General features: G+C 40.8%; 1 protein-coding gene and 1 pseudogene across 1 annotated transcript in view; both read left to right on the top strand.

Moving 5' to 3' along the window:
* KALRN (kalirin RhoGEF kinase) overlaps positions 1-16,226 on the top strand; it is a 602,830-nt gene that overhangs the window by 270,889 nt on the left and 315,715 nt on the right. Inside the window, exons 13-14 of the mRNA XM_032268307.1 lie at positions 1,031-1,205; positions 15,585-15,780. Coding sequence (XP_032124198.1) covers positions 1,031-1,205; positions 15,585-15,780 — 371 coding nt within the window. The remainder of the gene's footprint in view (positions 1-1,030; positions 1,206-15,584; positions 15,781-16,226) is intronic.
* LOC116543022 lies at positions 9,830-9,925 on the top strand (annotated as a pseudogene).

Raw genomic sequence — 16,226 nt, 5'->3', positions numbered from 1 at the left:
CCGCCTCGGCCTCCCAAAGTGCTGGGATTACAGGCGTGAGCCACGGCGCCCGGCCTACTTTTGTATAGACTCTCTCTGCTCAGAGGAGGTCACACCCTCTCCTATTACTTGACTGTGTTCATCCATTTCTTCAAACCCTGAAATCAAAACTCCTTGCAACCTTTGTTGTTTGTCCCAGCTTCTTATGAGCTAGTGTTTTACTCTCCTGATCAGCACTTGACGCTGCACTTGTGTCCTTTCAGGATTAATAATTGTCCATACAACATGTTACTGCCTTTAGTTCATGTGCACTCTTACTTAAAAGCAAACTGTGAAATGAGCAGGCAGAAATTGTTAAGTCCACTGCTATTAAGTCCACTTGACAGATAAGGCAGCTGAGGCTCAGAGAGGTGATTTCCCAGGGCCACCAGCCAAATGTATCAGAGCAGAGACCTAATTCAGGTCTGCAGGCTCCATATCCTATGCTTTCCTAAGTACAGCCTGAGCTGTTTAGTAGACTAACGCCAGCCCATAATTTTAGCATAGCTTTATAAAGTGCATGCTTACAATTTTGACAACCATGACATCATCTGTTTTAACAAAGAGTCTGTGAAGTAAAACTAGGAAGATTTATTTAAAATATGCCTTTAATACATCTGTATGTATTTTAATAGATGTATATGTGTGTATTGAAACTATATGTATTAGACTACATATATATGTGGAACCATTCCATTTCTCTGATATTTTATGTGTTGTAGAGTTTTTTCTCATACATTATTTCGTCTTATTTCTTTCACAATTCTGCTTGAGGAGAACAACTAGTCTTGGAAATAGACTTGTGAACCCAAAAAAGGATGTGTGTATCTTTGATTCATCCATTAAGCAGATAGCATCAGGCTCACAGAAGGAGTCTGATAAATGTCTGTTGATTGAATGACTCAACTGATTCACATCCACCTTGCTCAGATGGAGAAGGTCCCCCTACTTCTCTGTCACTTTTAATATGGCAAGGCCTCTCTCTCTCTTTTTTCTTCCCACTCTGCCACAGGGACTCAGCTGTGTCCAACAACAAAACACCCCACACCAGCTCCATCAGCCACATCGAGTCGGTCCTGCAGCAGCTTGATGATGCCCAGGTGCAGATGGAGGAGCTATTCCATGAGCGGAAGATTAAGCTGGACATCTTCCTGCAACTGCGCATCTTTGAGCAGTACACCATCGAGGTAGTAGGGGGCCAGGAGGGGAGGTGGAGAGGGGCCAAGAAGTGCTTCCTGGCTGAGGGCACTGCCCCAGAGACAGGGCAGTAGCCTAAGGAAATTAGAGCATCCAGCATGCATTTTTAGAAAGCAAGGAACTCCCAGTCCACCATGACATACTCCTTCCAGTCCCTCTCATCCCCTAATGCTATGCAGAGCCCGTCTGTTTTACTTACTGTCTGTAGATTACTTCATTGAGAAATGTTTGTTTGTTTTGTTTTGTTTTTGAGATGGAGTTTCACTCTTGTTGCCCAGGCTGGAGTACAGTGGTGCAATCTCAGCTCACTGCAACCTCTACCTCTCAGGTTCAAGCGATTCTTCTGCTTTAGCCTCTTGAATAGCTGGGATTACAGGCATGTGCCACCACACTGGCTAATGTATTTTTAGTAGAGATGGGGTTTCATCATGTTGGGCAGGCTCTTGAACTCCTGACTTCAAGTTATCTGCCTGCCTTGATCTCCAAAAGTGCTGGGATTACAGGCATGAGCCACCATGCCTAGCCAAGAAGTTTTTTATTGCTATCCATTAGACTCTTACTTGGTATTATGGTTCCTGAAATACTATGAGCTGGTAGTTTGATGATTGGAGTAGAGTTATTGAATTTCTCAGCTTTAAGAATGGGTAGATATTAAAATTAGGTGGCCTCCTTAGAGCCAATAATATATATTACACATTAGATTCAATCACACAGCAGTTAAGAAGCCAGGTGTCACAGGAAGAGGAACCTGCATCTGCAATTTGATTTCTACCTGTTAAGAAAGTAAGTCTGTGCTATGACCATTTGTTGGTTCATCTCATAGACTCCTCAGTTTATTTTTGGAAGGTTGGAATCACATATTCTGGTCTATTTATGTCCCTTTTATCATGCCAATTAGTAATGTAGCCAGGTCCATACAATTTCTGTGGTATAAGGAATATCTAACATAAGGTACTTTTTCAGAGATGGCAAAGGGTTAAATTAAAGGCATGTCTTCTCTTTGCTCCTGGCTGGTATGGTAGGAGGGAAAGCCAACTTTCCACCCACCATTTCTTAACTTTGTTTTCCATTCCAACCATCTCTCTGGAGTTAGGGTTTCTGGAGGGTGATCTTCCCAATAATATCTGTGGAAACTTCAATGGAACAGCTTTGGAAGGAAAATTATTTTTTTTAATATATTGAAAGCTCCAATATCCCATCCTAATCCAACTCAGTACCAGAGACCATCTTGGGAACAGCTCCCCTTTGCTTTAATCCCGGATCCAAAAATGTTCATATTGAGAATCTGAAATGTAAAAGAAAAGCAACTGTAAAGGTATTCATCTTTCTATCCCTTACTCTCTTAGAAGCACATCTCTACCCCTGCCTCCTTGGGAGTTCTTGTAATTTCTTGCTTAAAGACTTCATGTTCTAAAAGGTGCTTTCTGGACAGGTCCTGGAACAAAGGAGAAGATAAGCCTTTAAATCCAGACCTTAACTATGCTTCCAACTGATTTCATAACCTAGGTGAATTTATTTATACTTTTTATTTATTTTGAATCTACTCTCAGGATTTCAGGTGGCAAGTAGTATCAAAACATGTTTTGAGAAACAATCAAAATGCCAGTGGAAAAATAAAGATATTGGCATGTGGTGAAGAGTGTATATAGTGAACATTGTAAAGGTGGGGCAACAAGGTAATAGAAAAAAAGAAAGGGTATGTGGGTCATTGTTCTTTAGTAATTTGAATTGAGATGTACAGAAATAAATACAGTTTAAGTTGATTAAAGTAGCCCAAGGCAGTCCTGCAGTCATTCATCAGCTCCATTTTGCCCTCTGGAAGTGAATATATCCAGGGAGGAAATTATGTTAGCAGGTGTGGGGGTTTTGCAATTGTACTTCTTATTAACTCTCCTGTCATTCCAGGTCTACTTCAAAACATGCTTAAGGGAGAGGAAGTCATCTGAGGGTTGGAATTAAGTTTTATTTGAAAAGATGACTGTGGCCTGGAAGTCAGGGTCGCTGGTTCAGTGCTGGAATGGGTCAATTAGCTTTGCTTTGACATCGGCTACACCTCTGACATCAGCTGGGGGCATCACAAGGGTGTCTTTGCTTGGATTGATTCTAGGCAAGTCCAGTTCCACTCGAAAAAACAACCCAAAACATATGGAGAAAATATCCTTTAAAAAATGTGGGTTTAAATCAAATACATTAAAATTGGATCTGGCTTAAATGTTACAAGAGAGGAATTTGATACTTAAACTATGGGGCCGGGCATGGTGGCTCACACCTGTAATACCAGCACTTTGGGAGACTGAGACTGGCAGATCACTTGAACTCAGGAGCTCAAGACCATCCTGGGCAATATGGTAAAACTCCATCTCTACCAAAAATACAAAAAATTAGCAGGGTGTGGTGGTAAGCACCTGTGGTCCCAGCTACCTGGGAGGCTAAGATGGGAGGATCACTTGAACCCAGGAGGTGGAGGTTGCAGTGAGCTATGATCATACCACTGCACTCCAGCCTGGGTGACAGAGTGAGACCCTATCTCAGAAAAAAATAAAAAATAAACGAATAGATTATGGGATTTGCATTCTTCAGCCTTTGTATAAAAATTCCTCTTCCTACCCCAAGTACTGGATAACAACTAGACAACCTGGAATGCAGGAGAGCAAGGGTGTGAGGGCCTCATAAAATAAGGGAGAGAAAAATCACAATGGCCAGCTGTGGTGGCGCAAGCCTGTAATCTCAGCACTTTGAGAGGCCAAGGCAGGCAGATCGCCTGAGGTCAGGAGTTTGAGACCACCAGCCTGGCCAAAATGGTGGAACTCTGTCTCTACTAAAAGTACAAAAATTAGCCAGGGATGGTGGCCCATGCCTGTAATCCTAGCTACTTGGGAGGCTGAGGCAGGAAAATCACTTGAACCCAGGAGGCAGAGGTTGCAGTGAGTTGAGATCGTGCCACTGTACTCCAGCCTGGGCAGCAGAGAGAGACTCAGTCGCAAAAAAAAAAAAAAAAAAAAAAAAAAAGATGGGATTTTGTATCCTCTGGTGTAGGCTATTACATTCAGATTTTAGAAGGGGTCTTGTTCCCTTGTCTTGTGGGGGAGGCCCAAAAGCTTGGGGAGTATGCTACATCTAATCTTAGAACAGGAAATCCTGCCAAACCTATGGAAAAGTTCTGCTTCAAGTCAGATTGTCAGAAGTTATTTTTGAGGGTGATGATATTATTCAAATACCAGCTATGTCTCACTGTGGGATGAAGAACAAACTTGTAGAGATGCTTCTGAGTGTGAAACTGAGGGTGGTAACGAGAGGCATGTCAAAGCTGACATAAGCCAGGGCAGGATCTGTGATTATAGGACCTACAGTGTGGTTTCTTTCCTAAAGGAAGGCATTTGATAGACATGCTCCAAATTCCTTGGGATTACTGAACCCTGGAGGAGGCTTGCTACCCTGCATTTGAGACATCTAAGAGTGACACCTTAGCTGTATCACTGAGAGCCGAGATGAGCCAGTTAATGTAGTCATTAGGATAGCACATGGGTTGCTGCACCAATCTCTTTTTACTCAGTAATAATGGTGCTCACTTTATAACCTGGAATGAGATCATAGGGTGCCCCCACTTAAAGTGAAATATCCTAAGTTTGCTAGTCAGATGTTCAACACCAGGACCATAGCTGAGACCAAAGAGATCTATAGTGGAATATGTTGTTCTATAATGTTTTCCATGTAGGTTCAGCCTACCTCTATGAAAGGCATTTTATATAAACTGGTTATTATAGAAGAGACATTTCAGCAAATACAAATGTTTATTTTGTGGTGGTAAGAATATGGGTGATTTTTTTTTCTTATTTTTTGATGCTTTCTTGCATTTCTGAGTTTTCTACAATTAGGATAATCAGAAAGAAATGAAAAATATTTTTAGAAGCAAGAATAGGCCAGTGGTCTCCATTTTTTATTGTGTACCCTCTCAATGTTTTTGAACTTACATCCCCCTACATATAAATATTTGTTCATTTTTAAGTTATAAAAATGTTCGGTCACTGGCTAATTATTTCAAAACTCAACATGCTCTTTGGGAGAGGTTTAGCTTTTTCATTAGAAGTTGTGGGTTCCATATTTCAGATAGTCTTCTGATAATTTCCAATTATTTTTTGCCTGTTTTCTTGACAGATCTTGTTAGATTGTCATTGTTGCCTTTCCCCATATGTGGCTGACAGATAATTCAAAATTCTCTTATGCTTTCATGATTAGTATTACCTTCAAACTGCAATTTCTTTGCAGGAATCTCATTAAACCATGTATCTTTTTGTGAAGGTTAGTTTAGTTAAAACTAGATAGTAGATAAATCTGTTTAACTGGACACATTTTAAAAAAAAGCAGTAATTTGAAATAAGCTGAAAGCAATGAACAAATGAGCCACAGTCAGCCCCACTGAGTTGCAATACTCCTACCTTCCCTGAGGAGCCCTCTTTTTCATGCACTACACAAAACCATCCGCCATGTGGTCAGAGTAAGACTCCAGTACCAGTCTACTAATGAAAATCCTGGGAAATTTTATATACTTTGTATTGGCTTGATAAAATATACGTGCACAATATAATATATATACGCATACATGCGTATTTATATCAAGATAGTTTTTCTCTCTATTATCGATGGATAATTTTGGGCATTTTCTGCAATGGCCATACTCATGTTGGAAAGTCCTAGAAATGACACAAGAAAGATATTATAGACAAGGAACTTGCGGAAAATAAGGGCCACATTTATGGTCTTTCTTTGTAATCTCTGTGTAATTGCAAGCAAAGTGTGCTCAATGCACCTGAAAGTTTATCTGAGTAATTGACCTGAATAGAGAATGATATACCAATTCTAAATCTATGGGATTGATATAAAACAAACAGGGGTCAGGCTAAGGCCAGGAAGAAATGGTATTCAAGGAAGAAACTTCTGCCTATAGAAGATATGCTGATTACAATTTACTGGTGGTCTCAGCTCTTTAATTAGTTGTACACAGAGGCCCTTAGCATTTTATAGTAGAAAGAGACCCTTCAGTCAGCCTTTTACCTATGTAGAAATTCAACTCAGTAAGCATTTGATGACCACCTACTTAAATACCAAAAACTAGGTTGGACATTGAGGACATAACAGGGAGACACAGAAACAGAGGATCCTCATACAATTTAAGAATTCTGTGATAGAACCTCCTTGTTTGTAGAGAACACTGGAAGGGGCAGATTCTTAGCCCAGTCAGGATGCCCATGGAGAGTTTCCCAATGAAGTTACACCTGGAGGGCAGGCAAAACTTGGTGGCTAGAATTTGGCATCCCTGGATGATGCCATCCAGCCTCTACCAGAGTATCTCCAGAGCCCAGAAAGGGGCTTAGCAGGGAAGGGAGAAGAAATGAGGGAGCTCAGGATTTCACTAAAGTGTTGAACCAAAATCTCCACCTTTTACATTTGTTCTGCTCTCTGCGGGGAGGGGGAGGACTAGTCTGTTCCCTCTTATTTGGGAGCCTTGAAAATATTCAAAAATCCTTATCATAGATCTTTTTTCCTGAAAAATGGTGAGATTGTATGAGTTATTTCTGCAGTCCCCTCTGACTCTAAAAATTTTATGACTTCTCCTTAGTGCCAGCCCTCTGTGGTATATATCCCCTATTTATACACCTCTCTCTGGACAGGATATGATCTCAAGACACTGACTCTGTTGGTCACTCTCTGCTGAAGGAACCCTAGTTACCTAAGCCTGGCTCACAAACAGGCTTGGATGTGTCCTATTAAGAACACTGGCTCTGGTGCAGCCCACGAGATAGTTACCTTTCAATGACATCACCTGTCTTGTCTAGACTTTTCTCACTTTCAAAGTAAATGTTTCCATTACATTGACTTTAAAAAAAAAAAAAATGGAAGCTTTTCTATTTTGTCACTCAAATTACGTCTTTTTCTTTCTTTCTTTCTTTTTTTTTTTTGCACAGTTCTTCTGCCTATGAAAATAGATATAAATTTAATTTATTATTACTATCAATGTTGTGGCTGTTTGAAAAGTTGGGCAGGTAAGACAGGGCTCTCTGGTGCATCACTACAGGCTCTTCTCTGGGGGACACGGAGCCATTAGTCTGCATAATCACTGTCAGATGTGGATCATCTAAAGGCCCATCATCTAGTCCAATTTCACCACTTTTTTCCTCCGTAAATACTATTAGAGATTGCAAGGCCTTGCTGCTCTCCACATTTGTAACATGCCAAATCTACCAACATAGCAACTACATCAAGAAAGAAGCCAAGATCTAGTTGAGACTCTTTCTAGTAATCACTGTCACATTTTCTAAATGTACCCCCAGAACATTTGGGAAGGAAGTGTAGAATGAATACAATAAAGTAGACCTAATCCTCACAAAATATTTATTTCATAGTCTCCTCTAGACTTATTGGCAAATTAATTTTGGGATCATTAGGAGGTTTTCCCTACTATTGTGCTTTTTTAAAAAAATCAGGATTATTCTGACGGCTTTAGTATTCTGGCAAGTCACCTGTTTTCAGTAGAACTGTCAAAAATCCCTCATGGAAATGTTTAGATTGCTCTGTAATGGGGTGGATTTGGGGCTGTGGATCTGAGCTGAAGTAACATTATCAAGGTTCAAATACCATATGCTCCTCCTTTCTAGTAAGGATGCAGTAGAAAGTGTTCAGCTTACATGGGGGGAAAAGAACATTCTGACACTCAAGCATAACTAGGTTCTAGAATGAGTGAGCAATATACGTTATAGGAGCTCTTCAACAAAAGAGAGGTCTTTTAAAAGGAGAATGGAGTTCCACAAATCTCAAAATGATAAGAATCAAAGGTATGGACAAAACTATTAAAAGGAATGACCAAGATCCCTCTCAACCCTATTAACTGACAGCTATGATTATATCAAGGACATCAGTTTTAATCACGGTGATAGAGAAGAAAAGAACATGAAATTGGCCATAAAAATTATCCAGTTATCCAAATTATTCAATTGGTATAGAAATTAAGTAATTGAACATTGGAACTCATCAATTACAGAATTTTTGCAATATGTTCTCACATTATTTTGCCAAAAATTAAAAGCAGCGGAGTAGATTTCATTACTGTCAAGTCCCTTTGCTTTTCTGGAAATTTCTTACAATATCCCCAAATGTCTTTAGCTATTTAAACAAATATTTTAACTCTTCAGAGAGTTTATACATATTTCTAAAACAAGGAAATGCAATGATTAATCTGCTTTAGAATGCACTAATCTTATTATTTTAGGAATTGATTAACGGAGAGGAATTCAACACTATATTGGACAAGAAAAGTAAATAATTATGGTACTTTAGCTATTTTAGTTTCACTGTGGCAACCTATATCAATAACATTACAGATAAAATAGCTCTTCCCATGCAATGAGATGGTCTCTTCAGCTGCGATATGTCCTTCCCTATCAGCCAGCATTTGTAGGCCAGTGGAGAATATTTGTCTTCCACTTTCCTCATCTTCGCAAAACTAATGATGTCATAAAACAGAAAGATGCTTGTTTTGCAATTGACAGCCCAGGTATGCCAATGGCATCCCATCACAATAAAATGCCATGGACTCTTCCTTCCTACTGGTAGTTGGAATGAGGTTGAATCTTAACATGTGCATCATATGTAGTGTTGATGAATGATATATATAACCACCTTTGCTGAGAGACAGTGCCGTGATCAAGTGGTAGTATTTTGAGTTAGTCTGCCTGAGTTTGAAACCTGTTTCACCAACTTTACTAATCATGTGGCCTTAGGCAAGTTTTTTTTTTTTTTTTTTTTTTTGAGATAGGGTCTCACTCTGTCACCCAGGCTGGAGTGCAGTGGCATGATCTTGGCTCACTGCAATCTCTGCCTCCTGGGTTCAAGTGAGTCTCCTAACCCAGCATCCTGAGTAGCTGGGATTACAGGTGTACACCACCATGCCTAGCTAATTTCTGTATTTTTAGTAGGGATGAGTCTCCCCATGCTTGCCAGGCTGGTCTCAAACTCCTGACCTCAGGTAATCTGCCTGCCTTGGCCTACCAAAGTGTGAGGATTACAGGCCTGAGCCATTGTGCCCAGCCAGACAAGTTGTCCTTGAAGCCTTGGTTTCCTCATCTGAGAAATGGAGATGAGATACTATTTCCTAGCCTGTTGGGTTACTGTGAGTATTTAATAAGTTAACACATAACATTTTAGCAAAGCTCCTGGCAGTTAATCAGCACTTAATACACTGTAGTCAGCATTATTATTATTCATAATATGTTTTCTTTTATGTATATATTTGCTTCCAGGTTTTAAGCAGTTAAGCATCCCAATTTATTCTGATTGTTTCTCTTCCGATTTATTACTGAGTCCTATTAGGAGATCCCTGAATGTTTATGTAGAGCACCTGCTGTGGAAGTCAAAGGCATTTGCTCTTGCCTTACAGAGACCCTGCCTGTGTGGGGAACAGATCACACTTCTATGTGCTGCAACTTTAGTCTCCTATTCATGACAAAGGCCTCTGGGTAACCAGAGAATTCTAGTTAGGTTAATATTACCTTTATACTGAGCAATCTGGTGGTTTTTTTTTTAGAAGGAATTATCAAACTCTTTAAAAATATACTGTACTGTGCTCACTTCGTCAGCACATACCCTAAATTGGAATAATACAGAGAAGATTAGCCTGGCCTCTGACACACAAATTCATGAAGCATTCCATAATTAAAACAAAAAAAAATTCTGGAGGAAGGCAGTATGTTTTCTTGCAAGGGTAAATTATGCCTGGCATTTATCTAAGGTCACAAACACAATTTCTTGTTCTGCTCAAAAATATATGATTAACTTAAAAGGCTCATGTGAAGTGAAGAAAACTTCATTTTTTTAAAGAAGAAACAGGAAGGGTAAAACTGGAACTTTTCTGAAGTGAGACTAGTAAAAAGAAGGCCATCCCCCAAAATCAGTTCTTGGAGCAGCCTTATTGATGTAACCCCATAGTTAAGAGCACTGGATTTGGTCGTTAAATGCTCAGCTCTGCCACCACCAGCTCTGAAACCATGGGAAAAACTATGATTTCTCTGTGCTTTCATTTCCTCCTGTAGTGCTATGAGGATTAAATAAAGTTGATCGGACACTTAACACACTGCTTGTCCCATAATAAATGCACAATGCAAAGTAAAATGTCTTCTTCAATCATATCTTCTTCATAATCATCACCAGCATCAAAACACTGATCTAAAGAAAGAACTACACAGTGAGATTTCCAATGTTGCAGGTGATAAAGAGTTGAAGTGGATAGACCACAGGAAGTAGGGGACAAAAGGGGTAGGTGAATTGTGATTCAGGCAGATACAGATCAAAACATCTGGTGAAGAGGGTCTATAGCTTTCTCTACACATAAATACTGGGGAAGACTGAGAAAACAGGAGGAACCAATGGAGAGGGTTCTCTGAAAACAGCTCAAAGTGACTGTGAAACCAACTCCTACAGAGCAAATTTTGATGGCAGAATACCGGATTTGGTGAATATCATCTGGCAAGAACACCTTGCACTTCTTTTTGAAGTGAGGCTTCCCAATTTTCCATTTCCCATTGCTTCTTACCCTTTTAAAATTTTGGCTGTTTCTCTGATTTCTCTTATTGATGTCTCTAGAGTAGGCCATTGTTAGAATAGAAATATTGCCAATGTACCTGTCAAAGAAGTTATCATTTCCTAACTCTCCAATTAATTCAGGAGAGTAGGGGAGACAGAGGCCACTAGAGCAGGAGGGGAACTGAGCAGGCCGGGAGCTAAGATAGAGGTAACTGAGTGGAAGGAGAAAGCAGAATAGGTTGACTGACAGCAGAATGTCCTCTGGGAAGCTTGTGTTCCATCTTTCATTCACTGGCTTCAGGCCCTAGTTTCTAACCTGAACAAATTCTCTCCAAATGGAGTTAAATCACTAAATACACTCTCTGGCGCAGGCTTTTCTTTTCAGTAGTGTCTCTGCATTAGCAAACTAACCCATGACCTATGTTATTAGATAAGTCAGAGAAAAATATCTGGTCTGGGAGTTGTCATGAAGCTCTTCATCCCAGAGGGTTTACTTTGAAGGGTAGTTTGGGCTTGAGCAGACTGGGAGGAGGGACAAGGGCATTTCAGGGCTCTTAGACCAATGAAGAAGCCTGGAGAGGGCAGAACTTGCTCTCAGCATCAGCAAGTAGACCGTCTGACTGATTCATAAGAAGAACACTAGGTAAGGCTGGAAAGCTAGGTTTGTTTTTTAGCAGTAAGGTCAACTTCAGGTTTGAAAACAACTGTTTTTCTTTTTAAAAAATGAGCCCCTGTTGTCTTCCAGCCTTAGCCCCACAAAGAAGATAGGGAGGAAGAACCCAATGAAAAAACGTTCCTTGGCCGGGCGCGGTGGCTCACGCCTGTAATCCCAGCACTTTGGCAGGCCGAGGTGGGTGGTGGATCACGAGGTCAAGAGGTTGAGACCATCCTGGTCAACATGGTGAAACCCCGTCTCTACTAAAAATACAAAAAATTAGCTGGGCATGGTGGCGCATGCCTGTAATCCCAGCTACTCAGGAGGCTGAGGCAGGAGAATTGCCTGAACCCAGGAGGCGGAGGTTGCGGTCAGGAGGCGGAGGTTGCCGTGAGCCGAGATCGCGCCATTGCACTCCAGCCTGGGTAACAAGAGCGAAACTCCGTCTCAAAAAAAAAAAAAAAAAAAAAAGGGCATTCCTTAAGGAAACAGAAAATACTTAGGAGAGAGAATAATTTAAACTCCAATATACATTAAAAACACACAAATCAGACTAATTGAAAGTGTGGGCATCAGTTCCTGGGGAGAGAATGCAGGGGGACTCCGATAGAAAGAGGAGAGAGCCTGTGGACCCAGGGAGGGCAGCCTTAGGAGGAGGCCCTGGAAATTCTTGTTCTCCAGGATTCACAACAGACCTGGGTTCCTCAGTCTAATGGTGTCAGGTGATGAGAGTGGAGAAGGGGAAGGAGAGGAGAGGAGAGAATATAGAAACACCAGATATAGAATCCTGGACATATTTCACATTTAGCTTAGATTTGAATTCCCAAGAACCCAGACCTCTGAGATCACCCTCTCAACTAAAGCCCCCCAACCTGACTCCATTCTCCCTCACTAGGACCGTCAGCACCTTCCACTCCGTAGATTCCTGGCCATTGGACTCCATGGATCTTATTGCAACAAATAGATACCTCATAGACTCAGTCTCAGGGAAACAAACAAAACCTAAAATCAAAAGAAAAGGCAGGCTCTTCCTTTCATGCTTGTTGCCTTAGTTTTATTCTAATTCCCCTTAGTTTGTAGGCCAGAAAATGGACTAAAATTTGTGATTTGGGCTATTGGAAAATATATTGTCTGATAAAGAACTTACATCCAGAAAATATTTAGAACTTTTACCAATCTACAATCAAAAGTTAATTAACTTAGTTTTTTAAAAAGGGCAAAAGACTTAAAAAGACATTTTACAAAAAAGTAGATATACAAATGGTTAATAAGCATTTGAAAATGTCACCATCGTGAGTCATCAGGAAAATACGACTTAAAACCATAATGAGATAGTAGTTCATACCCACCAGCATGGCTAAAATTAAATAGAACGATAATGTCAAATGTTGGTGGGGATGTAGAGTAATCGGAACTTGAATACATTGCTACTGGGAATGTCAAATATTACAATCATTTTGAGAAACTCTGATGGTTCCCTTATAAAGTTAAACATACACCTACCCTATGACCTATATATAATTCCACCCCTAGTTATTATGCAAGAGCAATGAAAACCTATGTTCACAGAAAGACATGTATAAGAACTTTCACATCAACCTTATTCATATTAGCCAAACACTAGAAACAACCCAAGAGTTCATTAGCAGGAGAGTGGATAAACAAATTGTGCCATATCTATACAATGGTACTCTACTCAGCCATAGCAAGGAATGAACTACTGGTACACACAGCAACATGGATGAATGTTGATACAACGTGTTGAACAAAAGAAGCCAGAAGTTGAAAAACAATATTCTGTATCGTTTCATTCATATGAAATTTAAGAATAGGCAAAACTACATCTATGATAATAGAAATCAGAAAGTGGTACTTAGTTGTGGGTTGAGGAGGGGAGGAATGGATACATGTAGGCTCCCTAGGGTGATGGAAAGGCTCTATAGTTTATTTTTGGCGATGACTACATGGGTGCATAAAATTGTCAAGACTCAGAACTGAATGCTTAAAATATGTGTATTTTATATTTAAATTATGCTTTAGTTTTTAAAATACAGTAACGAAAAAGATATTTACAGGCCTGGTTCTATAAAAGCCTATTTATATTTTAAATTATGCTTTTTTTTTTTTTTTTTAAGAAACAAGGTCTCTGTCACCCAAGCTGGAGCACAGCGGCATAATAATAGTTCACTGCAACCTTGAACTCCTGGGCTCAAGTGATTTTCCTGCTTCAGCCTCCCAAATTGCTAGGACAACAGGTGCATGCCACCATGCCTGGCTAATTTCTTATTATTTGCTTTGTAGAGAGAGGGTATTACTGTGTTGACCAGGCTGGTCTTGAACTCCTGGCCTCAAGTGATCCTCCCACCTTGGCTTTTCAAATCACTGGGATTTTAGGCACAAGCCATTGCTGCCAGGCTAAATTATCTTTTATAAATAATCTCTTTAGTCTCCTCAGTCTAACCCCTTTCTCTAGTTAGAGAATGAAGTACTTTTCAGAGATGGGGCTACAACAAACACCTGCTTTGCCTGCCAACCCACTGGTTTCCAGATCCCCCAACTCCCCACAAAAAGTAATACTGGGTTTTCCTGCTGAGCTCAACAGTTCTCTAAGTTGACCTGAAAAGATGTGGGCTGTGAAGTGAGAACCTAGGGCAACGAGGGTGATACTTTCACAGTTTCTCTACTTCTGCTTCAAAGAGAGCAAGTACAATTTAATCTGTATCTATTTTGCTTGAAGAAAGGTCTTGCTGTTAGACAAAAAATGAAATTCTGTGATCCAGATAGCAGCCCCTTGTGAGGGGCTGCTTGGCTTTCCCATCCCAGTGTGTATGCCCCCAGCATGGGATATAAGAGCATTGCTCTCACTTGCTTCAATCCATCTTCTGTCTCCCTGTGTTCCTGACGCTCCTGGAGCAGTAGTGTTTGATAACTTGGAAGGTTATGCCACATGGAAGCTGGCATGAGACCCAGCATCGTGAAAACCACTCAGCTAGAGCTCTGGATATATGCTTAGATGGCCTGGGCCATCCTGGGAATGTGTGACCGGGAGTGACACTTTCCTCTTCTGAGAAAAGAGTATGACAGTACCCATGCTATCATCTTCACAGGGCTGTCATGGGGGTGGCATGAGATAGCAGACCTGAAAACCACATTTAACAGTTTTAATTTTGATTCACACAGGTGGAATTATCTGGTTCAGTGCTCCTGAGTTCCTAGTCTGTGGGTGATTGCAGAAATTGTAAAGAAAGTGTAGGATTTAGTCTCTCTTTGCAGAGAACTGAGAGTAGACCAGGTGAAGCCATGTGAGTTAAGGTGTAGAGAAATGAACAATTAGCAAGTTGCTATTAGGGCAATGTTTCCATTCATTACATGCTTTAGTATTCATTAGAATCATTATTGCCTTTCAATTGTTTATAATCTGCTTGAATTTCTGGAGATATGCCACACATTTATACTTTGTTTAGTCACTATTTTTAGGTGTCAGCCTTTGTAATAAAAGGACAGAATCCTGCACAGAACTCAGGAACCGGAGCAGGACCCCTGGGTTTGATAGGCACCAAGTCTTTAACTGGTTCTGTAACTTTGGGCCATTCACCAGGCTTTTCTAGCCCTCAGTTTCTGTTTCTGAAATAGATCCACTACTTAATTTCTGGGGACCTCTTTAATTATGAAAATTGTTACAGTTACAATTGTGGGATGGTAGAAAAAGTCTTTGAATCAATAGAAGAACTTTGTCCTTCTCTAGCAGGGAAAATCACTTCATCTGTCTATGTGAGGGTCAACTTCCTCTTCTAGAAGATGGACCTGGAGATCTCCACCATGCCTGCCTCTCTACGTTATTGTGAGGACTGAACAGCAAGGAGTATGCAGAAACTTTATAAGCCATAATTCATAATATAAATGTTTGCTGCTGTTCCCTTGCTGTTGCTATAGGCATTGAAACACCTGGAGAGCACTCTTGGAGCCATGTATACAAGAGTGCATGGCAGTGTTGCTTCAATAGTCTGAGGGTTGAAGAATGCCAAAGCAGAGACTGATCTGAGGGATAGATTCATGAATAAGGCTTGGAATCATGAGCCTTAACCTAGCCATCTTTCATGGCCCTGGTGAGCCTGTGCTAATGACAGTGGTTCCCTCACAGGTGACAGCAGAGCTAGATGCCTGGAATGAAGACCTGCTTCGGCAGATGAATGACTTCAACACAGAGGACCTAACCCTGGCAGAACAGCGGCTGCAGCGCCACACAGAACGGAAGCTAGCCATGAACAACATGACCTTTGAGGTCATCCAGCAAGGCCAGGATCTGCACCAATACATCATGGAGGTCCAGGCATCAGGTGGGTGACCTCGCTCATTCTCCTGGCAGGGGAGATGATGAAAACAGGAATACCAGCTAGCCTGCAAGGAGCACTGCCCATCACTTATTCATTTTATTTCTACAGATACAAAGAATAGAGATTTTTACCCACATTGTTTTTTTAACAAAAGGAGAGAAACGAGGCCAGCTGTGGTGGCTCATGCCTATAATCCCAGCACTTTGGGAGGCTAAGGAGGGTGGATCATTTGAGGTCAGGAGTTCAAGAGCAGCCTGTCCAACATGGTGAAACCACATCTCTACTAAAAATACAAAAATTAGCTAGGTGTGGTGGCAGATGCCTGTAATCCCAGCTACTCAGGAGGCTGAGGCAGGAGAAATCGCTTCAACCTGGGAGATGGAGAATCGCAGTCAGCAGAGATCATGCCACTGCACTCCAGCCTGGGCAAAAGAGTGAGATGAAAAAAG

The sequence above is a fragment of the Sapajus apella genome, unplaced genomic scaffold, assembly GCF_009761245.1.
Source record: "Sapajus apella isolate SASKATOON/1434 unplaced genomic scaffold, GSC_monkey_1.0 scaffold178, whole genome shotgun sequence".
NCBI lineage: Eukaryota > Metazoa > Chordata > Mammalia > Primates > Cebidae > Sapajus > Sapajus apella.
This window is presented reverse-complemented; position numbering and strand designations above follow the sequence as displayed.